A 27,741-nucleotide genomic window follows, 5' to 3' on the forward strand; every position below is an offset into this window, starting at 1 on the left:
GTAGTGAGTTACTTTGTAGTCAGTAACTTGCAACTCTGGAGATTTCTGGCTGACCTTCCGAAATGAAGTAGACAATAATAACTATTATCATAATTGTTTCAATAATTGTACAAACAGCTGTCATTATTTGACCTAGACTATATACTTTACACACCATCATTTTATTGAACACTCAAACACACACACACAATATTCTGCAAGGATTCATAAAATTTATCACCCATAAACCCTCCCTGTAAGAATTACTAGAGGATGTGTTCCAGCAAATGAAAAAGAGGAATGGTAGAAGCACTGTCATTAAACCTATTTAACAGATAAAGAAGCACAAATTCAGAAAGATAAAGTAACTTGCCAAGGCCACTTGGAAAAGGAAATCGCCAACCTGGGAATTGAGCCCAGATGGGTCTCCTTCCCAAATCCATGCTCTTAGCCACTGTAATTTTGTGGTCACCAGGAGATGTGAAAGATGAGGATTACAATTTCAACACAAGCACAATAGTGTTGGTGCTTCCAACACAGAAACATGGCATGCCCAGAAAAACACCATTTACACCTGGATATGCGTGAATATCAATGAGGTTGCAGAGTAGGTCTCAAACCGATTTGAGTTTAAAACTAAAAATGTCTTGTCTAACACTTCCAGAAAGGGCTATATTCTGCATTGTAGGAGGAAACATACAATGGATTCTCTATCTTACACTTACACACACACACACACACACACACACACAACACACATGGCTAAACAACCTAGAGCACCATCCCAAAGGGTATTTGGGTATTTTTAATTAATATGGCCACATCTTCCCTCCATCCGAGAAGAAAGACATTGCATGTAGCAGGAGATTCTGGGCTAGTTTTCTCAGATAACATATACCTTAAAAGGAACTTCAAATAAGAAATCCCCCCAAAATATTTTTTTACATACCACTCCCCAATGAACTTGACTTTCCTCGGGGATAGGAATAGAGTCTCTTGTTTACCTCTGGAGCCTTGGTGCCTAAAGCCTCAATACCTTTTCGTTGAATGTCATTGAATGGATGAGCAGACAATAACAGGTAAAATAAAGATATCAACATATTGTAGTAGTGAAAACCATAAACTTTGGAGGCAGACAATCCTGGATTTGAATCATGCTGCTGCTTGCAAACAAATTACTAATGCCTCACTAGCTTCAGTCCTCTCTTTGGAAAGCAGAGACAAAATAAATACCAAATTTACAAAATGGCTGAAAGAACTCAAGGAAACAGTGCTGAGCACAATGCTAGCACAGGCTGAAGTCTTTCAGGGATGCAATCTAGCTTTACCACCAGGAAAACAGTTCAATCTAGGGACACAGAAAAGCACATTATGATACCTTGCATCTTGCTCTTGTAGAGACAAAGTCTGATTATTTTAAAAATAACCTTGACAGTGACCCAGAGCAAGATGACCTTGGAGGCGAGGTCTATTGCTGCAGGTGCCAGGCTTAGAGAGGCCAGAGGGGTATGGGGTGGGGGCTGCTCTAGATGCTCACCTTATGTCAGGAGCACCATTTCTCTGCCAGACCATGATTTCAGAGGGCAGGAGCTCCCCAGGCACATCCAGAGGAAACCATTTACAAGATTGAGGGAAATTAAAACATACCCCAAGAGGAACAGCCAAGGGGACCAGTATTGCTTGGACTTCAGGAATAGAGGGAGGGGATAGGACTCATTCTGCATGGTCCCAGCTCAAGCTGGAGATATAGAGCAAAAGTTCTCGGTGGGGAGCAGATTTAAGTGGAAATCTTTATCTATATTCAGAAAGGTTGCTTTATTTGCCTAAGGTCATGGTGCACTGCAGGTGAGCGGCAAAGCATATTACCCCCTTGGGAAATGGACACGGGTAAAAGCCCCATTGTGACACCTCTCAATTGTACAGGCAGTACAGGGAGAAATGCAGAATATGCACTGAAATTGCCTTCCTCTCATCCCTGCCCCGTCCGACTCCCTTCTTAAAGAAAGCCCATTTCCATGTGTATACTTGTTTGCTTTCATGCTTCAGGTATTTTTACAGGACCGAAGGAAGGAGCAGTCTGAATTGAAAGGCTGCATCCATCATTTGTGAAAGCTTGAACCCACTGAATAGATGATGCTGGGACTGGAGTTAGGCGTAAGAGCAATGACTTTAAGGACCCTGAAGAAGACAGGGGACACTTCCCCCTGGGCTGGGGAAAAGAGGATATCAGGGGCTGTATCCTGAGGAAATAGCATGTTCCCAGAAGGAATGGTGGTGTGGTGGTCCTGAGAAAGCAGGACCCAAAAACCAAGGCTGGCAAAGATGCTACATCCGATGGAGACATGGAAGCAGAGAGCTCTTGAGCCTCAAGGGACCTCGAAGAATCATCGCAGTGAGGCTGTCAGTGCAACCAGGAGACTAAACACTTGGCCTCTGTTTTCTTAGTTGTAAGTTTCCTAGGTCATGGCATCACTCTGGGAGGAGAAAGGTCCCAATAATGACCAAGAAGGAATTTTCTGCTCATCTGTGCAGATCAGGACTCAGAGTGAAAATGAAATAGATTTAAAGGAAATAAAGATGGACATTCTTTGTAAACCTGTGTTTGAGAACTGAGATTCCTATCATAGTCGGAGTACAGGCACCAAACACCATACAAATGGCGACCCTAATACTATGCTCTCCCCTCCCCATATCCCCACGTCAAAGACTGGAAACCCTTAGATCTGCCAGCTGCAGAACGCCTCGAGCCCCCATCCCCCAGCCTTCCCGCCTTACCTGGGGAGCAGGTGCTTACGACTGACACACAGGGCGGTCTGGTAGTCCTGGGTCACACACACTTTGTGAGGGCTGCATTTCACCTTCAGGCAGGGGTCCTTGGATGGGTCCAGGGCTGAGGCAAAAACAAGAAGGAGGGCAGGGTTAGGACCTCCAGGGAAATTTAATTTTCTTTTTTTTTTAGTTTAAATGAAGTCTTGCTGTGTCACCCAGGCTGGTGGACAGTGGTGCGATCTCAGCTCACTGCAACCTCCCCTTCCTGGGTTCAAGCGATTTTCCTGCCTCAGCCTCCCAAAGTAGCTGGGACTACAGGCGCATGCCACCACACCCAGCTAATTTTTGTATTTTTTTTTTTTTTTTTTTTGAGACGGAGTCTCGCTCTGTCGCCCGGGCTGGAGTGCAGTGGCCGGATCTCAGCTCACTGCAAGCTCCGCCTCCCGGGTTTACGTCATTCTCCTGCCTCAGCCTCCCGAGTGGCTGGGACTACAGGCGCCTGCCACCTCGCCAGGCTAGTTTTTTGTATTTTTTAGTAGAGACGGGGTTTCACCGGGTTAGCCAAGATGGTCTCGATCTCCCGACCTCGTGATCCGCCCGTCTCGGCCTCCCAAAGTGCTGGGATTACAGGCTTGAGCCACCGCGCCCGGCCAATTTTTGTATTTTTAATAGAGATGGGGTTTCACCATATTGGCCAGGCTGGTCTCAAACTCCTGACTTCAGGTGATCCACCTGCCTCGACCTCCCAAAGTGCTGGGAGTACAGGTCTGAGCCACTGCACCCGGCCTTAATTTCTATTTCTACTTAAACAAACAGGTAGAAAATAAACCAACCATGTGTTTGCCCTCGGTGCTGTTCTCTGAGGCTGGAGGGGAACAGAATGAAAGCCCAAGCCTGGGGAAATTCTGTGTCTATCACACATTCTTCCTCAACATCAGGGGAGCAATTCCTTTGTGCTTTGGGAGTTTCAGCATCTTCAGCTCAGGCAGGAATTACTTTTTAAAAATCCTTTCAAATCTTATGTGATCCAAGAAACAAGAGCTGCTTTTACCTCTTTGGTTATGAATCTGGTGTTGCTTTGTATGACTTCATTCATGCCTCAGTTTACTCATTTCCTATAAGAAGTCCTTGAGGACAGAGCTTTTTGCTTCCATTCAATAAACACTAACTATGTGCATAAACAACCTATTTTAAGTTTTTGAAGAACTTCACGATGTATGAGACAGTTTGTGCTGTGCAAAGTTACAATATACCAGGGAGGGGGGAAAGCTTACACATAAATATTTATTGTGCAAGGCAGAATTAGATAAGGACCATGACGGGCATATAAAATGATAATAGAGCTCAAGAGAAAAATGGAGATCAATTTCTAGGGCAAGGATTGGTGGAGCATTAATATGTGAATTGGATCTTGAAGGATGGGCAGGATTTTGAAAAGCAAAGATAGAAAAAGCAATCCAGGCAGAGTGAACCGGCACAGCGAGTGCAGGGAGGCATGTTCGGGCAATCATAAGATACTCAATCTGACTATTAAGTGTGGTTTGTGGGGAGGCAGTAATGAGACGGGAGGGGGTAGGGGGAGTTGATTCAAACAAGTAACTCCAGAAAGGGTCTCCAAAGACAGCAGTTCATATATTGCAACATTTCCTGGAATAGGCTGAGCAGCAGGCCCTCGGCTAATCAGCACTCTGCATGCTGAGGTGCACATGCTCATCATTGGCACAGAAGAGGCCTCAGGGAATTCTCTACAAAACAAAAGCAATTGTGCCATCTTCCAGCTCCGGGGCCTAAAGCCTATTAAGTAGTAAATCTTTCATAACTGCTCTCCACAGTCAGGAGAGGTGATGTCTCCCCATGTCCTCCCCATGCAAACATTTGGTTAAACAAATTGGCATCCTGAGCAGGTACAGCAAAACTTCTACAAGAAATGACATGGTCAAAAAACCAAACCAAAACAAACATAAAGAAATGTCACAGTGCCCTCAACCACTGGACTCTTAGCCATCCTGACTCCTCAGCATGTAGAGGATGTCACCGTTCCTCTCCTCCTGCCCAGGCCCAGAATCTGCACGCTACTTTCTTCAGATGCCTGCTGAGAATTTCTCAAGAGTCCTGAACATACAACATCCAAAGGTATTTCTGCTACTTGAACAGCTTAGCTGGCTCCCTCCACTGCTGCAGCTTCAGCAGCTGTAAACAGAAGCCAGGCTGAATTCTCAGGCCCATTTGGAAAGTAACAAGACCCAGGGCCCGGTCCTAGGGGAGTCACCTGGTAGAATCTACTCCCCAAGGGATGTGGCTCTGATACTTGGATCTTAGCAGAGAGAAACAGGCTGTGAGATAAAAGATAGGCTGATTTGAGCCCCAGGGACAGAGTGTTCATTCACTCAGAGCTCTTAAGCTGAAGGCAACCTCTGCAAGGCAGGTGGCAGGGCCCTATGTCTACCTTCAGAGTCTTCCAAGACTGGGCCTTCCAGAAACTTGCAGCAAGAGCTTCCTGGTCCTAAGTGGAACTCTTTTGGTTCTTGGGGATGTCTCCATGAGAAGCCAGGAGGCTGGTGTGGTCTCAGCCCAGGGCACTGCCCCTCACGCCAAACCTGGGACTACAGCTCAGGCAACTTTGACTCATTCTCCAAGAATCATCCAAAATTGAGTCAACAATTAAGAATGATTACCAGATGACCAATAATGATGAAAATTTCTCAAGGGTCCTGAACACACAACATCCAATGGCGTTTCTGCTGCTTGAACAGCTTAGCAGGACATGTCAGTCCTTCATTGCCCCTTCTCACACTTCCACACACCACAGGATGAAGACATTTATAGATCTCAAGAAACTTGGGGACTAGACCACTGGCAGCTTCAGTCATAGTTACCAGATGAGGCATTTCCCCCAATACATGCCAAGTGCTGCAGCAGAGAACTTGAGATTTTCACTTGAGTGGATGTCAGAGATGGAGAAAAACAGGCTGGCCTAGGGTGATGGGTGTCAAAATCTGCAGTACTACATGACAAGTTTTGTGGCAGAATTTGAGCTTCTTTTTGCCTCTGCAGCCAACTTTGTTAACATGCCACACTGCCCCCCGGGTGGTCTCAATGGACAGTGCAATCACAAGGATCATGAATCAGCTGAGCAGAGCCGGGAACAGCACAGACTCCAGGGTAGGGTAGCTTCTGGGACTGAACCCTGCCTCTGCTGCTTGTTAACCTTGCATACCTCACTTTCCTCTTCTGTGAAAATGGGGATAAAAACAGCACCTGCTATTGCTGGGTGGTTGTCATGAACATTTAACGAGTTAATATCTGTAAGTACTCAGAACAGACCTGGAACATGCGAAGCACCTCATATGTGTTTATTAAGTTGTTTGTGTTTGTCTTTTGTTCCCAGAGTAAATAATGAGTTTTCATAGTAACAAAGAACCATAGTTAACACTCACTGAGTGCTTTTGACATACAGGCAGTGAACTAAGCCGATTGGATTACCACATTTAATTTTCATAGCTATCAAAGGAAGTAGCTGCTATTAATGTGCAGGTCTTAAAAATAAATTGCTAATGAGAGATGCAGAACAAACCTGGGCTGTGACTCCAGAACCCAAATTCTTCACCAGTGTATGCTCGAAGCATGAGAATCTCCTACTATCTTCTTTAAAAAGCTGATTGGGGGGCTTACCTCACACCAAGGGCCCAGGTGCACCATATTCTTGAGAGGCTTTTGGGGCAGAACGAGACTTACTGGGTAAAAGGAGGGGGCAGCCAGGTGAGCCGGTGCTGCAGAGGATGGGCCATGATTCCCTCTCAGTACACCCCACAGGATGAGGTCACCAGCCCTGATCTTCCCCAAGAGGGTGGGGTGCCCAGCTCTGGACACCTAAGCCCTCAGCCTACCCCCTGTGAATGCAGCCATCCCCCAGCTGAGTCAAAGGAACCATAGTCTGGTCAATTTTGTTCCTATAGTCTTGCCATCTGTCACCCTACCTTAGGCTAACTCCTGTAGACCACCCTCCACTTCTGGAAGCTAACATTTCTTTAAAAACCAAAAACCTCCAACCCAAAATACTAATAAATAAAAACTGTTCGTTATTAAACTCCCTACACATACTTAACAATTTGCATAGAGAAATCAAGTCTGCTAAAAATCAATTACTAGGATCTGAATACTTCAAACCTGTATGCAAATTATTTAGAGTAAATGAACTTCACAGAGCAACAAAACAGTAACAAATCAAGCTGTCAGTGTTTGTTTAATCACCTCGCCGCATTTTGTTTTTGAAAAACAGCAACACTGGGATTGAAAGGGGATGAGGAGTGTGTCATTTCCATTTAAACGCAGGCCTCCCAAATACGTTTTTCCTAGCAGCCTCAGCGCTCAGGGTGACAGATGCTCCTGAAAGGCACCCAGCACCAGTACTGGAAAGGACTGCGGCTGCACTTTGTAAAGAGAAGGATAAGAGATCCGAATAATAAGTGACATTTGAGAGGCCTTTTAATAAGTAGGGGAAACTGCAGGTGAGAAGGTAGGAGAGACAGCTGAGCGTGACAGCCCCGAGCAGGGTTCAAAGTTTCCTTGTCATGGTGCTACTGATTTCTTGGGGACCTTGCTCCAAGTTTCAATCTCTCTCTGCATACGAGGAGTGACAGGATGCAGACATCCCCAGAGGATGACAAAGCCCTGTGTCCTCTCTACCTCTTCTGTCACCAAACCTGCAGGACTCCTGTGGACCCAAACAGGACAGCGTCCCTAGCACAGAGCAGGTGCCCACCAAAGGTTAATTTTATCTTTCCCATCTATATGCAGAAGTATTCAAGAGTCAACTGGCACCCAGCACATATCCAATTATTTTTTCCAGAATGACTTTTTACAGAAACTTTTCTCAAGGAACAAACCAAGAATGAATTAATTTAAAGAGATTTGTTAAGCTGTAAAGCACTAAATTCAAAAGCCAGTTAATTACTAGTTTCATGTAACTTTTTTTTTTTATTAACTTTATTTTTAAGCTCACTACTTCGTCTCAATTAAGGTGGTGATATTTTAATTATCTTAATTGTTTCTGAACTTGTTTTTCAGTTCAACAAGTTATTGTTTTAATTAGCTACATTGATTTTAAAATCCTGAATCAAGCCTTTGCACTCTCCTTGAGCACATCCTATAGGCTAATTGGCAAAGGGTCATGACACCTAGCACTGCAGAGCTTGATACATCTCAGAGATGCTGAGATGAGAAGAAGGTTCCATTTTGTGGGTTGGCCCAAAGGGTTCCTCACCCGGGGGAAATCACACACATTTGTGCTTACTCAATTAACATTTACAGAGTATCATTCAGTGTGAAGCACCTTTCTGCAGGCTAAAGGTGAATAAAAGAGGTGAGCAAAAAGATGCCCTTCCATCTCTCCAGGGGTTCACTGTTGAGCACTGTTGAGAGGAGAGTTCTATGGGGGACAGGTGAGGTACCTAATTCAGCCTTTCAGGGGGTCATGTGAGACTTCCTGAACAGACTGACATCTATGGAAAAGTAGGTTCAAACCAGATAATAGGATGAGGAAGAAGACTCCAGATAACAGGAAGCTGTCTTTCCAGGGGTAAGAAAGTTTGTGGCAGGCTTAAGGAATCCAAGTGTTTTGTCAGGCTGGCAGAGGTTGGAGCAGGCCGGTGAGTAAAAAGGCTGGAGAGGCGGCTGAGCCTGGTCCTGAAGAGCCTTGGAGCCACAGGGACCATGCTGGGGAGCCAGGGCCTTTGAGTTCCACAGTGCCTTCAACCCAGCATGCAAGAACCTGTGACCAGACTAAAGTCGGGGGAGAGGGGCAGGAAGAGGGAACCCTAAATATGCATTTTATGTAGAAAGTGGCACTTAGTAAGAACATTCACACTACATATATTCTTGTCCTCCAAATGACAGAGGATGTCAGGGCTGGAGGGCCCAGTGGTCCTCTTAGAACCCCTTTTCTCCTGCCAGGAACCTCCTTCCTCCCTCTCCCCAGGAACATCAAGCCACATAGGATTCTGGGAGGCACAAGTCTACCGGCTGAGACCAGTAAGCAAACGATTAATCTAAAACAGCAGCATGAACTCCTGGCCCACTCTGGTGACTTCCAGAATCTTCCTCAGGTCAGAGGCCCCTCGATTTGCAAAAAGTCCACCAGTTAAAGATGGCCTGTTGTCTCGCTGTTGCTTTTAAGACTGCTCTCTGCCTGAGTCATGCTAACCCAAGGTTCATGTGAAGAGCAGACACTCCCAGTGATTCATTAGGAGCGACTTAATGGACGACTGACAAAGAAATTACTCCAAACTGTGAAAACCTCGTCAAGCTAAGAGCAGGAACATTTATGGCAGCTTGTCTGTCCCCATGGTAACCCGTGCATGCATCTTGCCTCCCGCGTCTCCAGAGAGACTTGTTCACCAGCTGACGACAGAGTCTCTCAGAATATGAAACAGAAGATTCTGCCCATACAATTTTTGCTGCAACCAGGGAAGAATGGCAGCTTGGAAAGCCTCCTCACCATTCTTTCCTTTCATATTCAAGGGGCTGGCCAAGTTCTCCCAGGACAAATAAAGGACCTATTGGTCATGTGCCTGGATAGGGCAGAGAGCAGAGTGACACCAAGATCGGACTCCTGCATTTAAGGATTGGGGAATCTGTGGGGAGCGACACGGGACAGACAGAGACAAATAGGCAGAGGATAAAAAGATGAGTCTGACCAAAGATAGCCCTCCTGGGAAGAGACGTTTTCTTTCCTCTTTAAACTGAAGGCCTGTGGACTTCTTTCTGTGTCAAAGCTAAAAGCATCTTCTCTGTTACATTATTTGTGTGTGTGTGTGTGTATGTGTGAGGTGGGAGAGTGGGTTATAAACTGATAACAGCCTTTTTTGGGGAACAATTTTTTGCTTGTGCCCTTAAATGATAACAATTGTTAAATGTAGGTAGATGGGTGCATAGAAGTTTATGGTATCCTCTCACCATTTTGGTATATATAAAAATTATAACAAAAAAAAGGGAAAAAGAAACATCCTATGATCCAGCAAGTGAACATATTAGGCAAAAGTGTTCATCTTAATAATCTATAATAAGGGGAAATTATAACAATTTGAATGTCCATCTGTGTTAGTCTGCTCGGGCAGCCATAACAAAAGTACTACAGACTGGGGGCTTAAACAACAGAAATTTATTTTCCCACAGTGCTGGTGACTGGAAGTCTGAGATCAGGGTGCCGGTAAGGTGAGGTTCTAGGAGGGCCCTCTTCCTGGCTTGCAGACAGCCAGCTTTTTGCTACATGCTTACATGGTCTTTCCTCGATGCAAGCACTTGGAGAGAGAGAGAGCCAGCTCTCTCTGTGTCTCTTCTTTTTTTTTTTTTTTTTTTTATGGTGCATTGTTTATTAAAGAAATGAAAATCTTATAGGAAATATCTACTTAATGCAAAGAAAACAGTAAACAAATGGTAGAGAAATCAAATACACGTCTTCAGACAGCAAACTGACAGATATAAGTTCAACTTCCTCAGTAATAACAATAAATGTAAATGAAGTAAACAAATAAAACATGGCGATTGTCAAACTAGTTTTTTTTTTTTTTTTTTTTATACTTTAAGTTCTAGGGTACATGTGCATAACGTGCAGGTTTGTTACATATGTATACTTATGCCATGTTGGTGTGCTGCACCCACCAACTCATCAGCACCCATCAATTCATCATTTATATCATGTATAACTCCCCAATGCAATCCCTCCCTCCTCCCCCCTCCCCATGATAGGCCCCAGTCTGTGTCTCTTCTTACAAAGACACTTATCCTATCAGCTCAGGGCTCCACCCTTTGGGCCTCTTTTAACCTTAATTACTTTCTTAGAGGCCCCCTCTCCAGATACAGACACCCTAGGAAATGGAGCTTCAACATGGGAATTTGAGGGGGACAAAAACATTTCCCACCAACTGTAGGGAAATGGTTTAGTTAATTACATAATACGTATTTTAAACATCATGCAGCTATTTTACAGAAACTAGTAGATCCATATTTGGTAACATAGGTAGATATTTATGATAAATTAAGTGAAAAGGCAAGTTGAAGATGAGAAAACCAGTTTGAAACGGTAAAGTAACTTCCCAGCACCATAAAGCCTTGACGGCAAAGCCAGTACTTAGAACCAGACCTGCCTTCTTCCAAAGGAAGTGCCTTTCCCTTCCCTACCCTTCGTCTCCCCACAGCCACAGCCACAGCCTCCACCCCACTCCCAGATCAGGACCCTCAGTTTCTCCTGATTGCCCTCTATCTCAAATCCTGTCTGCAGCAAAGAGACAATGACAAGCCATGACCGTGGCCAGGGTTCAGAGCAGGTGCGCAGCCCTGGGAGATCTTGGCATTTGTCTCTGAGATGAAGGAGTTAAGGACTACCCACTACTGAGAGTGGCTGGGAAGAGCTTGGCCCCTCTGCTCACATGCAAAGCAAGACATTATGAGCAACCACTGATAAGCCCAACATGGTAATTTACACGTCCTGATCATTAGAAAAGAAGGCGTTAAGAGGGGTCTGCCAGAGCAGCTGTGGAAATGTGAGTCATAAAACCAACGACCACAAAATTTTATTAGCTTGGGCAGCCAAGCCTCCCTTCTCAAAGCTGTCATCTCACATTTTCCCTGCTCCCCAGCTGCTCTGACAAGGACCCTCACTCAGCATTTCCATCAAGAAATTGATTTCCCTTTGAAAGTGGGGTGGGAGTGGGGAGAGGAAGTAGAAAGAGAGGGGGAATAAAATAGAAAGGAAAGGGAGGGAGAATATTACATACTCTGTCACCTAATTAGGGGGCTGACATGGAGACAATGACAACCACCAACTATAGAATAATGTACTATTATCCTAATTCAACAATAAAGAAACTGATACAGAGATCAGATCATTCTTAATTTACCAACTGGTAACTGACAGAGAAATGTTAAGCCTGTTTGTGGTCACACAGTCAGTGAGTATCACACCAAAGCTGATACTTGAAGTCACTAAATCACTAATGAAAATAACTTGTGATGGAGATAAAGGCAATGATTAAAGTGTCAATTAACAATGTATCACACCCCTCTGTCCACCTTCTCCAAGATTCATGTTACCCAGAAGACCTCATAAAAAATGCCTTCCTGTGAAAAAAGATTGAGCTATCAGAAATCAAAGCCAAATTGTTGGCTATCTTAATAAGCTTTATTACTTTTATAATGAATACAAATGTGCAAGCTGCTTTTAAAGGCAATGCTGCTGTCCTGTGAACTTAACTCCCTCTGACTTAAGAAACAACAGGACCAAGTGAACTAACTGTGGTTCCTTCTGTGAGAGGTTTCTGTGAAGTGTGCGTATGTTCCACACTGCTAATGGGGAGATGCATGAAGCCTGGTGCAGCATGGGACAGGGCAGTGTGGGCAACAGGAGCTGAGAATGGCCTTGCCTGTAAGTAGAGAAAAAGATATCATCCACAGAGAAGTCTTCACCTTCTCATCCATCACAATGGCCAGAATTTATTAAAATGCTATAGTAGTAAAGGTACTTGGGTTCTATTTCATTATAATTGACATAAATTATTCATAAGACATTTATGAACAAAGGAGAGAGATTTACTCAAAATACAAAAGAACCAATTCTATAACCTAAGAGAATAAGAGGGCATAAAAAGCATAGTAAAAATCAAATATTTCCTGGAAAAAAGTGTACTTAAAAGATCACTGTGGCTCATAAAGTCTATCTTTTGTACCTGTGCTTCACTTTAAGGCAATTAAAATTTCTATAAAAACATGGAGCTTTCCCCAGGCCAAAGATATCCAGAGAATTAGCTCTTTTGGTTCTGATTATTCTGACATTATTCAGTAGCCATGGTTGTTGATCATGTAAGGATTGGGAAACTCAGCAACTCCAAGAATTTCTGTCAAATTTTTAGTGTACCTAGAAGATAAGAACCCAAGCATTTGGCTGAGAGAGATGTAAATTTGAGAGGAGAGAGGCAGCTGTGCCACTTCTTGCCTGTGAGATATCTTGATGGGTTACTTAACTCTTTAGGATTCAGTTGCAGGCAAACAGATCCACTTTACTGAGATGCTGTGAGGATCTGATGGGATAACACATGAAGGCTGTCTAGCACAGGGCCTGGCGTATAGTTCATACTCATTTATTATCCTCATGGCTCTTACCACCTCTTTTTACTTTGCTCCTAAAATACAGAAAATGGATGTCCACTAAGGGCAAGGGACCCTGGACACTTCAGAAACACAAGATCTTGGAGCCATAATTCTGTTCAGTCTTCCCAGTCTCAAAATGGTAAACTCTGTAAGAAGAAACATTAAAGCTTTTCAACATCAAGCATGGCGTCCACTTTGTCCGGAAAACTTCCGCTGACTAACCACATCCACACCACCGATGAACCGCCCTACAGCAACCAGGTAGCTCATGCCTCTCTAGTAGAGCCCTCTGTCTTGTCTCTACCCACAGATAGTAAGGGCTGGGAATGAAGGATGAAAATCCTCTTCCTCTCCTAAGTTCTGGGCACTAGGTTCACACAACAGAGCCTTGTACACAAACCTATGCTCATGCTCTTTTTGTTTTAAGAGAAGCTTTTTGGGCTTTGAAATGTCACTATTAAAGAGTCACAGAGTTTAATTGTTAAAGTATCCTAAGGGCCTACATTCAAGCACTGTTGGTAAGAGGCTAGAAAAAAAGAAGAGCTTGGTTAGGGAAACAGAATCCGGCAAATATTGTTGATCCAAGCAGACAGGAGTCCAGGGAAGTTGCAGACAAATGGGCAGGCAGGGCTCAGCAAGGCAGGTGTGGTGTATAAGGTTGGTGCTCTCTGATCCTCAGCCCGTGAATGTCTTCTGCCCTCTCCTACAGAGCCTGGCAGTGACAGGTGTTAATTGAAACCAGAACAGGAAAGTCTGTAGGGAAAGCCTACCCCAGGTTGGAAACAGGGATCTCCAGTCACCTCTCAGAGCCTCAGATGTAGAGGTCACTTTTGCAGTATAGCAGCCTATGGAACAGAGCTTCAGTGGAGCACTCTGGTGAGGTCATCTCTCAACAAGTCTAAAAATCAACTAAAGGAAGGGAAACAGGCAGCCCTACACCATATGCATCTAGCACAGCCTGGCCACTTCTTCTTTCTCTTGTGTTCCCATAATCCAATCTAATCCTTGCTTCTCAGACTATATGATATGCCAAGGAGAATGCAAATCTATATTGAATCTCCCTGCAGCATCTATTTTACTAGATGGTAGTAGGTAATCTAAAACTTATATTTTGTATTTTGTAATTTTTTTGTTGTTGTTGCTGTAGAGGCAGGATCTGGCTATGTTGTCCAGGCTGGTCTCAAACTCCCGGCCTCAAGCAGTCCACCAATGTCAGTCTCCCGAAGTGCTGGAACTAGAGGCTTGAGCCACTGAGCCTGGCTAGAACTTATTTATATGAAGGCAATCAACGATCTACTATGGAATAGAAAGGAAAATGTATATACACTTGTATAGAAGAGACTTCAAGAATGTACGTCTCACAGTGGATTCTGCCCCCTGAACCTCATAATAGGTATTTGCTCTTACTTGTCCTTAGGAGCTCTTTGGTAGAAAAGTTTGAGCAGTGTTGAAAGTATTGAACAAGTTTAAAGGGTCCTAGAATGAAGTGGTAAGCTCTCCAGGGTACTGTTATGTAAGATAGAAAATCAATACCAGTAAAAGTACACACAAAGAACTCTCATAAGCAAATTCTTTATTCTTGCAGGACCAGAAAGCAGCTCCCATTAAATCTGACTAATCAAAAATGTATCCCATGCCCCCTGAAGCAGATTTCCATACCATCTCCTCCCTGGAATCTCAATCCCACAGGTGAAAGGTCCTAGAGGTTTTCAGAGAACTGATCCTGCAAAGTTCAAAGCTTGTTTGAGAGCCTTGTAAGTGCCAAGCACTGGGTGAGGTATTTAAATGAGCTACAAAGCATTTGCAGTTCCCCAGATATATTAAAATGAAGGCTGTTACTACTTTCATCCCTCTCACTGTTAATTTTTCAGAAACACTTGGCTGTGTAAATGGATATTTGAAGACTATTCATTTCCAAGCCCTTTCTTTCTCCAATTAGAGCAGGTTCATTTCTGCTTCCTTAGGGTGGTTCCCAAGGTTGTTAAATTTCATTCCTCAACTGATAACATTGAAGCAATCATGACAAAATTAGTGTTGATTGGAGCTGAGGTTTCTTGGGGCATCTACTATTAGAAACCACCTCAAGCTGAGAGAAAAATGGTTGCATCCCCCACTATCGGAATTGGCAAGTGCCATATAACTTAAGTCTTACGTATTCTTGTTGTTTCTCTGTTTTTGTGTGTGTGTCCTGTGCTATTCAGGCACGGCTAAAATACTTCATCAATGCATCTAAATAAGCTAAACAATTCACAGTTCCTGCCTTGCTCACAACCAGCTCTTTCCCACCTCTCTCTCCATCAATGCGCCACTCAACAGCTAATCACTTCCCTTACATTGGCTAAGATAAGGGCTATCATGCTAATATAAAACATAAAACAGGGCTTAACTGCACATGGAAGACAGTTGCAACAATAAATAATGGAAAAGGACCTATGGGATTTCCTAAGACAAGCATAAAACAAACACAAAGGGCAAATCCTTTTTTGTTCTATAGCAATAAATACTGATCATCTAACAGGTAAGACAGAGCAGAAAGAAAATCATCTTTGGCTACTATAATGGCTGCAAAATTCTTTCCACCAGAGGGGTTGTTGACATTCTAGTTTTTGTTAAAGTTAAGGATTCTAATTTTTTCTTTTAAAGGAGCCTCATGACTGTCTTCTACAGTCTGGCTTGAAACTTCCCTTCCAGAATACAGTTCCCATTTCCTGCCAATATTCTCCTTATCGTCCAGTATTTACCCTGCCTTAATTTATATGGACAACCCACAAACCTTCAAACATTTGAGGTGCTTTTGTGTCTCTTGAGACTTGACTGCACTGTCCAATACAAAATACCATTCCATTCTTACACCACCCTGTGAGGCCAAAAGAAAGAATTACAATTTGCCAGAGATAATCCAACTAGTAAGTGGCCAATCTGGGATTTAACTGTGAGTCTAGTAAATCCAGTTGAAGCTCCAAGAGACTAAAGACAGTGTCTATCCTCTTCACTGCCACGTGCCACCTCTCACGTAACACAGTGTCTGGAATATCATGGGAGTTCAATAACTATTGCTGAGCCCAGGTCCTTGGGCTTAACCACTACTCTAGCCTGCTCTGTGAGGCCAGGGACCAAGTTTTGCTCACGATTTCTGAATCCCAAGTCCCCTGACATGTGTCTGCTGTACAGGACATGTTCAGTTAATGCTGAAAAACTCTGTGCAAGGGGCATCTCTGGATTGCTCTAATAACTTAAGATTTCCAGGTCACAAAACTTCAGAGCTGTGAGAATCCCTGGAGTATTTCCAGACCAATACACTCATTTTTCTTCTGTTGTTTTTTGTTTCAGAGAATAAAAACACTCATTTTTAATGTAGGGAAGGCTTCAATTTGTGATTCAACAAACATTTATGAAATGCATTTTATATGTCAAGTGCTATTATAACCATTGAGAATTCAGAGATGCTTAAGACAGACAAAGTCCTAGCTCTTAAGGAACTTATGACCTAGTAGAGAGGTGATAAGAAAGAAAAGGGGAGAAGAAAGAGGCCAGGCACTGTGGCTCATGCCTGTAATCCCAGCACCTTGTGAGACTAAAGAGGGAGGATTGCTTGAGTTCAAGACCAGCCTGGGCAACATAGCAAAACCCTGTCTCTATAAAATTTTTTGAAAAAAATTAGCCAGGCATGGTGGCACACGCCTATAGTCTCAACTACTTTGGAGGCAGAGGTGGGAGGATCCCTTGAGCCCAGGAAGTAAAGGATGCAGTGAGCCATGATCATGCCACTGCACTCCAGCCTGGGTGACAGAGCAAGACTCTGTCTCAAAAACAAAAAAAGAAAAGAAAAGAAAGAACGCAGGGAGAGGGAAGAAGAAACAGACAAGGAAGTGAGGTAAGGGGAAAACATGAGATAATGATAAGACCTAAGCAGCACATTTTAAGAGTGATATAATAGAGAGCTCCTAGATGGTCACTCTGGATTAAGTGGTCAGGGAAGACCTCTGAGGAGGTGACATTTAAGCCATGATCTGACAAGAGGGAGCCAGTGTTTTGAAGATCTGCTGAGGAACAGTGCAATCCCAGGAGAGAGGGACTGCAAGGGCCCCACGATGGAAAATGGCCTTGGAGTGTTGGATAAAGAAACAGGTAGCAATAGATCTCATGACTTTTCCAAGGACACACTATTGAACCAGGACCAGGAAGTATCTTTAGAATGATAGGTTCTCACATCAGCGTGTGCATCGTTGGTGCAATGAGTCTCCAGATATCTGATGAACATGTTGAAGTCTAACTGAGGTTCACCAGCAACAGTGGACTGGCATTGCTCCAGATCTGTATTCAGCTTTATGATAATCATAATGCTCTCACAGACCCAAGGGGCTGCTTCAACACAGGGTTCTTGAGCGACCATTGCTCACAGTGCCAAAGCTAAAGGTGAACAATCTGCAGAGAACCCAGATCGCCAACTTCCTAGTCATGGTCTTTACTCCTATAAGCAAATCACCAACATGTATGATAGAAATTATGTGGAAGGTCCAAAGGAGAATGAACTGTGGGTTTCAGACATAGCCAGTTCCAAATCTGAGCTTAGCTCCTGGCATGCTGTGTGCTGTGTGACGTTGGACAAGTTACATAGTTTCTCTGAGCTTTAAAGAGGAGTGGTAACATCTCCCTGATATGGTGGTCAGGAAGACTGGGTGAGACAATGTGTCAAATTGCTTAACATGATCTTTGCAAGTCCTAAGTGTTAGTTTCAACTCTTTCCCACATGATCCCTTTTAAGCATTCCTTTCAGTTGCAGCAGCCCAAACGGGGCCCCTTTTCCTCTCCAGGTTTCTCCACCAGGTCATCTTTAAGCCAAATTACAGTCCTGAAATTGTGTTGCCGCTAATGTCTATTTCCCAGGAGACCTCCTGTGAGCTGCCCGGGTGCCAGAATGGCCGTGCTATCCACAGCCGTCCCCTGTCCCCTGCTGGTGAGTCCCCATCTTAATGGGCCTGCACTCCACTCTCACAACTCCCTGAATCAGAAGACTGATCGCCTCCCTCCACTGTTGTCCAGTTAGCCAATGTGGGGAAAGGTGAAAGGATGGTTTAACACCCTCCACTCAGTGAGGTCACGCTGGAAACTGATACGTGGCACTCCATCAACAGCAGAAAGGAGATGAAATATGGGGATACCCTTTCTCCAAATACTCCTTCCCCGTGCAAATGTGTAACAGAGATTTTTGGCACCACTTCCCACTGGCTGGGACTAAACCAGCCATCAGGCTTTTTTGTGATCCTGAAAAAGCTAATGAGAAGATGTGTGTCTGTGTAATTCAAACAGTATCCATTTCATGCCCAATCGTTTTTTAAATAGGCAACAAATCTCCCTGGCGTGTTCCTTTCTGTGACAAACAAAGGCTCCGTCTGGTCTCTTTGTGGGCCCTGTCCAATCAACAAGGGCAAGAGGCCCTTGATGCCTGTTCAAAGCCCTGTTAGAGGGCAGACCCGCTGGGTGGCCTTGCTCCCTCCTGAAAAGTTTCTCTCATTGGAAGCCAAGTCAACATCTAGAATTTTCAACTCGGACTAATGAAGCAGGCCACTGATTTCCACCGATTTCTAAATGGCAAGTTGACAACTTTTCAGACTATGTTCACTCCTGTTTCAGGCAGTAGCATTAAGGGATGGAGTAAGTCAAAACCACATAGCATCACCAGATAGGGTAGTACCACAAGTAAGGGGCCTCTGGGGTGCACTCCTGGCTCCTCAGGTCCTGGGGGAGCAGGGTAAGTGCCTCTGCACTTTGAGAGTGGGAAGGGCCCGTAGCAATATAATACTTTTTCACCAAGTATTGCTGCAAAAATGAGGTGACGTGTGAACGTGGTCTGCCCTGTGAAGCTGGCCTCTGCTGTTCTGGCTTCCAAGGGTCATGAATAAAATAAACAACCACAATGCTTAAATTCCAAAGACTCCTCAAACCATCCTTCTCTATCTCAGCAGAGTTTGCACATTCATATCCTGGGGCATAATTCCTCATGAGAACACATTGCCACAGCAACCCCTCACCTTTTGACCTCAAAAGGGAAATTAATAGGAGAATAGAGTTTACTCTGAAGTAGTTTGATATCCAATAATTCATGTGTGTGTGAAGCACTGACCTTCACTGAGCACCTACTACTACATCATTTGGGGTGATGAATGTACATGTTGAAAAGGGAGGGCCTATACCTGTGCTCAGGTAATTGCAGGCCTCTGAAAGGTATCTGGTAGGTGCCTGGTGTATATGAACTCAAGGAATCTGTACAGCAAAACCATGAGCCAGGTGTTCCCTTCATCCTCATTCTATAGCCAAGGTAACAGAGAAACTTGTTGAGAGAAGACCCAGATTTGCTCAAGCACCTACAGCTAGAAGGGACAAGCAAGAATTCAAACACAAGTGGATCCAGAGCCCTCCTGCACCAGTGAGCCCACAGGTATGTGGTGACCAGCCCATATAGTGCTTTTAAAATAAGTGGCTAGCAGTAAGAAATTAAGGAATATCATACAAAAATCTATCATAAATTTTGGGGTTATTTTTAATAGAAAGATCTGGCCACACTTGGGCTTGCACTCCCCCACGGCTGCCTCCGTTCTGTTATCATTTCCTTCTCCCCCTTTACACTCTGCTGCCCGGGTCCCTTCCTCCCTCCTGCACTTTTACATGAATTGCCGCTTGGTCCCACCAGCACTGGTGTTTGCACTACCTGGAGCTCCATAAGAACACATCTTTTCTTCATAAAATAAACAAACACACTGCTCAAATTCCGAAGACTCCCAAGACAATTTGGATGGGAATGCTCCAGGATGATTAGTTTTCTGTAGTTTAAAAGCAGTTCCCAGTCCTTGGGACTTCATTGTGTGGCAAACAACATGATAACTTCTTTTTTAGCTTAATAGGCTGTCTAATTATTCTTCCTTTGAATTTTTTTGCATCTGAGTAATTAATTTAGCAATCCTCTGTCCTGGAGAATTTTCCCCTCCTACTAGGCTGGACTCTGCTTTTTTCTTTCAGTCTTAAGTGTGCTGTCTAAATGCTGTTGGATTCCAGAGGTGACTCCCAGAGCAAGAAAGGGACCTCTTCCTCCCGGTGCTTTTGCTGGGCTGGGTCTTTACCACCATGTATCCAAAAGCTGGCAAGTGAGGAAGCCTTCTACATGGTTTCTCTCTCCATAGAGTGTTTTGTTAATCACTTGGTTCCAGTCCCATTCCCCAGGCACTAATCTCTGAAATGATATGAATGAACAGAAACTCGTATGGATGAAAGGTTGGTCACTAGGATTCTGGTAACAGTTTTTAGATGGTTTAAAACTTGCATATGGGGCCAGGCGCAGTGGCTCACACCTGTAATCCCAGCACTTCTGGAGGCCGAGGTAGGTGGATCACCTGAGGTCAGGAGATCGAAACCAGCCTGGCTAATGTGGTGAACCCCGTCTCTACTAAAAATACCAAAAAATTAGCTGGGTGTGGTGGTGCTTGCCTGTAATCCCAGTTACTTGGGAGGTTGAGGCCGGAGAATCAGTGAGGTTGAGGCCAGAGGTTGCAGTGAGCAGAGATTGTGCCACTGCACTCCAGCCTGGGCAGCAAGAAGGAGATTCCGTCTCAAAAAAAGAAACCACACACACACACACACAGAAAAAACTTGCACACAAAACTTTATGGGCATTTTTGTGATGTGGGGTCTCAAATGCCTACTCCCCACTAAAAAGACAGATATGCCAGCTGATCCTGCCTCTCCCCATCCTAGTGATTCCATCCCAATGACTGTCCAGAGACTCTGCAATGTGAAGGAGGAGCCCCAAGGCAGAGGGGACACTGGCAATGATTAGACTGGGGTTCCTGTTGCCTAGCCCTTTGGCCTCCCCTTAGTCCTTTCACATTTCCAACCTGGAGATTTCCAGGCTTTGGCAGCCTCTGGAAGCTTTGGATACCCTTCCTGTGACAGTTGAGTCACGTTCTGTTGCTAACGTTCAAAGAACTCTTTGGCAGTATAGGCTCATACTCTGCAGAGAACTTCAAAATGGTCTCTGGTTAGAAACCAATTTTGGGACATGGAACATGTCGGTTGAAATGCAGCCAACATCTGGGTAAGTTAACACACTGAACCTTACTACTGTGAAGGCTCTGAGTGATTGGGGTGAGCTGATTCTCCTCAACACCACAGCCCACAGAAAGCTGCTCCCTAGAAACGAAAAATACTATGTATATCACTGGAATCGGTGTCATGAAATGTACACAGAACACTCCACAAAGTACATCTGGAAAAGGGGCAGTGACTGTGCCACAGAAGGGAAGGAATCTCAGGGGGGCACCATGACAAGGGAGGGACCATGGAGAAAGGACAGGTTGGGGGTGTGAGAAGACCTCTGAGCAAATCTCATCCACTTCACAGGGATGAGGTGAATGACCTGGTCTGCAAAGAAAGGGATCTCCTAAAGAGATGGCAAATTGCCAACTTCTCATGTGGCTTCTCCAGGATCCACAGGGGAAATATGGCTGCCCATGGCTCCTAGTTCCAATAACAGGAAGAGACTGACATGCTCTTATTCCCAAATCTAAATTCTCAGGCTAAATGATCAGGTATACCTGACTGGTCCAGCAGGAATCAGATGCTCCCCTTGACCAAATCAACTATGGCCCAGGGAGGGAAGGCTTATCTCAGGAAGCAAAGAGCCCACTCATAGGTCTTTCTTCCCCTTCCTTTCTTTGATGGAGATACAATATTCCTAGAGAATGGGTAATTTGGAAGTGGAAAAATACTTCAAAGAATATCAACATCAGAAGGAGTTACATAAGGCAAGAAAATACAGATTTCTTAAAATGGGATCACTTCTACTTTAAATATTCTAGGCCACTAGAATAAATACCTTAGAGTTGACAATGTCAAGTATATGTTGTCTCACAAGTCTCCCAGAAAAGCTAATTAGGATCATCAAAAAACCCAATGTTTTCTGAGATTTTAGTACACCCATCACCTGAGTAGCATACACTGCACCCGATATGTAGTTTTTTTTTTTATCCTTCACCCCCACCAGCCAGCCCCAATGCCAGCCTCCCACTTCTGAGTCTCCAAAGTCCAACATATCACTCTATGCCTTTGCATACCCATAGTTTAGCTCCCACTTATGAGTTAGAACATGCAGTATTTGGTTTCCTGTTCCCAAGTTACTTCACTTAGAATAATGGCCTCCAGCTTCAACAAAGTTGCTGCAAAAGGCACAATTTTATTATTATTTTTTTAATGGCTGAGTAGTATTCTGTGGTGTATATATACCACATTTTCTTCGCCTACTCATTGGTCAATGTGCGCTTAGATTGGTTCCATATCTTTGCAATTATGAACTGTCCACTTTTAATTCTAGTTCTCTTTCTCTTTCTACCACATCTGCAATTACTTCCTCCGCTGAGGTCTTGAGTCCCTTGAAGTCATTTATTTCTATTTTTATTTTAATTTTTTTGCCAACCCATGTCTATATTTTTATTGGAAATCTGGCATGTTTTCTTTGCCTTGGTGAACATAAGGAGGTAAATAAGTCTTTTTTTCCCCATAAGTTATTGGGGGACTGGGACTGGTGGTGTATGGTAGGTAACATGAGTAAGTTCTTTAGTGGTGATTTGTGAGATTTTGGTGCACCCTTCACCCAAGCAGTGTACACTGCACCATCTTTGTAGACTTTTATCCCTCACCCCCTTCCCACTCTTCCCAAGTCCCCAAAGTCCATTGTATCATTCTTACGCCTTTGTGTCCTCATAGCTTAGCTCCCACGTATCAGTGAGAACATACAATATTTGGTTTTCCATTCCTGAGTTACTTCACTTAGAATAACAGTCTCCAGTCTCATCCAGGTCACTGCAAATGCTGTTAATTCCTTCCCTTTTGTGGCTGCATAGTATTCCATCATATCTATATCTATATCTATATCTATATCTATATATCTATATCTATATCACAGTTTCTTTATCCATTCATTGATTGATGGACATTTGGATTGGTTTCACGATTTTGCCTTTGTGAATTGTGCCACTATAAACATGCATGTGCAAGTATCTTTTTCAAATAATGACTTCTTTTTCTCTGGGTAGATACTCAGTAGTGGGATTGCTGGATCAAATGGTAGTTACATTTTTAGCACTTTAAGGAAACTCTACACGGTTTTCCATAGTGGCTGTACTAGTTTACAATCCCACCAGCAGTGTAGAAGTGTTCCCTGTTCACTGCATCCACAGCAACATCTACTGTTTTGTTTTTGTTTGTTTGTTTTTTGTTTTTGATTATGGCAATTCTTGCAGGATGAGGTGGTATCTCATTGTGATTTTGATTTGCATTTCCCTGGTCATCAGTGATGTTGAGCACTTTCTCATATGTTTGTTGGCCATTTGTATATCTTCTTTTGAGAAGTGTCTATTCATATCCTTAGCCCACTTTTTCATGGGATTGTTTTTTCTTACTGATTTGCTTGAGTTCACTGTAGATTGTGGATATTAGTCCTTTGTCAGATGTACAGATTCTGAAGATTTTCTCCCACCCGGTGGGTTGTCTGTTTACTCTGCTGATTGTTCCTTTTGCCATGCAAAAGCTCCTTAGTTTAATTAGGTCCCAGCTATTTATCTTTGCTTTTGTTGCATTTGCTTTTGGGTTCTTGGTCATGAAATCCTTGCCTAAGCCAATGTCTAGAAGGGTTTTTCCAACGTTATGTTCTAGAATTTTTATAGTTTCAGGTATTAGGTTTAAATCCTTAATTGATCTTGAGTTGATTTTTTATAAGGTGAGAGATGAGGATCCAGTTTCATTCTCCTACATGTGGGTAGCCAATTACTCCAGCACCATGTATTGAAAAGGGTGTCCTTTCTCCACTTCATGATTTTGTTTGCTTAGTCGAAGATCAGTTGGCTATAAGTATTTGGGTTTATTTCTGGGTTCTCTATTTTGTTCCACTGGTCTATGTGCCTATTTTTATACCACTACTATGCTGTTTTGGTGATGATGGCCTTATAGTATAGTTTGAAACCAGGTAGTGTGATGCCTCCAGATGTGCTCTTTTTGCTCAGTCTTGCTTTGGCTATGCGGGCTCTATTTGGATTCCATATGAATTTGAGAATTTTTTTCTAGTTCTGTGAAGAATGATGATGGTGTCTTGATGGAGATTTCATTGCATTTGTAGATTGCTTTTGGCAGTATGGTTATTTTCACAATATTTATTCTACCCGTCCATGAGCATGGGATATGTTTCCATTTGTTTGTGTCGTCTATAATTTCTTTCAGCAGAGTTTGGTAGTTTTCCTTGTGGAGATCTTTTGACTCCTTGGTTAGTTATATTCCTAAGTTTTTTTTGTTGTTGTTGTTTTGTAGTTATTGTAAAAGGGGTTGGGTTCTTGATTTGATTCTCCACTTGGTTGCTGTTGGTGTATAGAAGAGCTACTGATTCGTGTACATTAACCTTGTATCCGGAAACTTTGCTGAATTCATTTACCAGTTCTAGGAGCTCTGTGGATGAGTCTTCAGCGTTTTCTAGGTATACAACCACATAATCGGCAAACAGCGACAGTTTGACTTCCTCTGTATGGATTTGGCTGCCCTTTATTTCTTTCTCTTGTCTGACTGCACTGGCTAGGACTTCCAATACTACGTTGAAGAGAAACCATAAGAGTGGGCATCCTTGAATTGTTTTATTACCATATTGCTATATAATTTGTCCATTCATTCATTGATTCAGCCAAAAACTTCATGTATCCCAAAAGCTATTGAAATAATAATAAATTTTTTTGAAAAAAGAAGTGGACTAAAAAAAATAAACCTAATGCTTTACACAAACTATACTCAGGGCATGCCATGTTACCCAGGAGCCTCTAAACTCTCTCTCCAAGTAAGGCTGACTACCTGGCTTGCCAACATGACCCCACCCTTGGGTTTCTTTGGGCTCCAATGGCAGTAGTTGCTTATGCTATAAAATCATCATTGCTTTCATCTACACAATTTTTATGATTTATATTTTGAGTTATGCTTCCCTGGTTTTTGTCTTTCTTGTAACAAAATTGTGAGCTCCTATCTTATATAAACATTTTTACTTCACTCAGTAACATTTTACTTCACTCACTTCAGCAAGTACCATACTTTTGCTGATGAAATGTTATTAACAAGTTCATAATAAACCCATGCTTGATAACATCCTGGCTACACTGAAAATGTTGCCGTCTCCAAACTGTTTTTGTATTCAAAAATCCAGGATTTGCCTGCATCTAAGATGTGAGCAAGATGGAAGATTTTTAAAACTTATCTTTTTCATCAAGTATTCAATGCCACAGCTATCCAATTTCCATTATGTAAGAATAAGATCCCAATAGCTGTCATATTCTGGGTAAGATCTAAAAGTTGTCACTCCCTATTCTCATCTTTGGTGATATATTATACATAGAATTATCTCAGTGTGAATTCAGGTCCCCAACAAAATATTTGGGCTAGCTTTATATCTTTACTTTACTTACCAAGCTGGTAAGAAAGTTGTTTTCCTTTCTTTCTTTTCCTCCCTCCCTAGGCGAAAAAGATGCCCCTTATCAATGTGCCATTCCCATTTGTTCTAGTCTCCTGATAAAACCTTCCTTCTTCTTATAATGCTTTCTTTCATTTTTTTTTCTTGAGGTGGAGTCTTGGCTCTGTTGCCCAGGCTGGAGTGCAATGGTAGGATCTCGGCTCACTGCAACCTCCACCTCCAGAATTCAAGCAATTCTCCTGCCTCATTCTCCCAACTAGCTGGGACTACAGGCATGCACCACCATGCTGGGCTAATCTTTTGTATTTTTAGTAGAGGCAGGGTTTCACCACGTTAGCCAGGCCAGTCTTGAACTCCTGACCTCAGGGGATCCTCCCACCTTGGCCTCCCAAAGTGCTGGGATTACAGGTGGGAGCCACTGCACCTGGCCTTATAACGCTTTCTGAAATAAGACTATGAAAGAATGTGTGCCTAAATCAGGGATGATTTTTCCCTCTCCCTGCCTCGGTAGACATTTAGTAACATCTAAAAACATTTTTGCTTGTCACAACTGTGTGCAGAGGTGCGGGTGATGCTACTGGCATTTAGTGGGTTGAGGCCAGGATGGTACTAAACATTCTACAATATACAAGACAGCCTCCTTCCCTACAACAAAGAATTATGTGGGCCAAATGTCTATAGTTCCGAGGTTGACAAATCCTAGCTTCGATATACAAGATGTGCTGGGAGAAGCTATTGTTTAAAAACTTCTATGGAGCTACAGTGATTTCTGTATGGGAGACAAGAAGGAAATAAGTGTACCTGGCAGTTATTGGAGACATAAACAAAGAGGACAGGAAACTGAGACATGTCCCTAAAGAATCTCCTGAGAGCCTACTTACTCCACATCAGCACTGGAAGGGTCTTTCAGAAATAATATAAACCATTTCCTTGTGATGCTATTTGGGAATGGAGGAGCAGAAAGGGAAAGCTGACTTTTCCAAGGTTCTTAAGCAAGTTAGCTGCAGAGCTGAAACTAGAACTCTGGCCTCATACCCCTAGCCCAGTGTTCTGCCTACTGTACCATACTGATCTTATTGAAAAGAGAAGAGGAAACATTGCTCCAAAAACTACCACTGGTCTTTAAATTAATTAAGAGAGATGGGAAGTGAGAAGCCAGTAAATGTATTCAACAACAAATATGTATTTAGCACCTACTATATACCAAGCACTGGTTTCAGTGCTGGAAATATAGCAGTGAATGGGAAAGAAAAGGCCCGTGCTGCCGCAGGACTTGCTTTCTAGTGATATATGCGAGAGAGGCAGCATGGCTGCCAGAGAAAGGTAGCAAAGATAAACAGAAGTCTAAGATACATCTGGTACCCTCCAGGGCTCAAAGACCTCAGTGGGCAAATTACCTAAGTACCTTTATACAAGATATTTTAGGATGATGTGACATTTTACTTCAGGCTCTAAAAATTCCATAGGTCACTAACTAGTTCACTACTAGGCACCAAAAGAAGAGTAATAATGTCAGCCAACACTTCCTGGACATAAATTTATGTGCAGGATGCTATCTTACCATCTCACTAACAATCTTTTGAAGTAGATATCATTATCCCAGTTTATAGATGCAAAAACTTGGGTTTGATGACATAAAATAATTAGTCCAAATTAGAGGAACTCACCCTCAGGTCTGTCAGCCTTCAAGGCCTATTCTCTTAGTGACCAGGCTAGATGGCATGAAGATTTTCTAAGCTTTTGGAGCTAAGATCCATCAGTCAGTATGGCAGCTACTCCAGGACAACATGTGACCCTCAATTTCCCTGTTCCTTTACCAAGGCACAGCTACAATTTCTCTATAAGATCTCACATCACACAAACACCTATCTTAATTATATATATTGCTCATATTTCTTTCTGTTTAAAGTAGCTTCTCAGAAAATTTAAATTGTTAGCAGACCATATATTTCACACACTGGAGTAAGGACCACCTTGTTTGAAATGTAAATGCTTATATGCTGTTAAACTCTGAAAGCAGAGAGATTATATGAAGAGTTCATTTGCACTTTTGAGTACCACCAGGCAAGACAGATCGCTTGCTGCCACATAAATTCTCACCACTAGATTAAATTTTGTTAATGGGACGAAAAACATTCAAAATAACCCATTTTTCTATGAGACTATTTGATCTAGTCATTACTTCTCCACCAGATTAAGTTTGTCTTTTTTTCTTATCCCTATCAAGAATCTCATCAAGTTCAGCCACAGCAGGATAGGGCACTAGTCAGTCGGAAGGATTCCATTCCAGGCTGCAGCTCTCGGACGACACTTCTAGACATAGACACATCCTGGGCCAGAAGGAAACCCACTGTCTTGAA

The 27,741-nt window shown here is 43.1% G+C and overlaps 1 protein-coding gene across 2 annotated transcripts in view; it reads right to left on the reverse strand.

The window, feature by feature from the left end:
* The window catches only part of SPOCK1 (SPARC (osteonectin), cwcv and kazal like domains proteoglycan 1), a 542,199-nt gene that overhangs the window by 170,813 nt on the left and 343,645 nt on the right, over window positions 1-27,741 (reverse strand). For both annotated transcript variants that reach the window (XM_030927602.1, XM_030927601.1), the window contains exon 4: window positions 2,755-2,869. In XM_030927602.1, the coding sequence (XP_030783462.1) occupies window positions 2,755-2,869 (115 nt within the window). The remainder of the gene's footprint in view (window positions 1-2,754; window positions 2,870-27,741) is intronic.

This window comes from Rhinopithecus roxellana, chromosome 3 (genome assembly GCF_007565055.1).
Source record: "Rhinopithecus roxellana isolate Shanxi Qingling chromosome 3, ASM756505v1, whole genome shotgun sequence".
Taxonomy (NCBI): Eukaryota; Metazoa; Chordata; class Mammalia; order Primates; family Cercopithecidae; genus Rhinopithecus; species Rhinopithecus roxellana.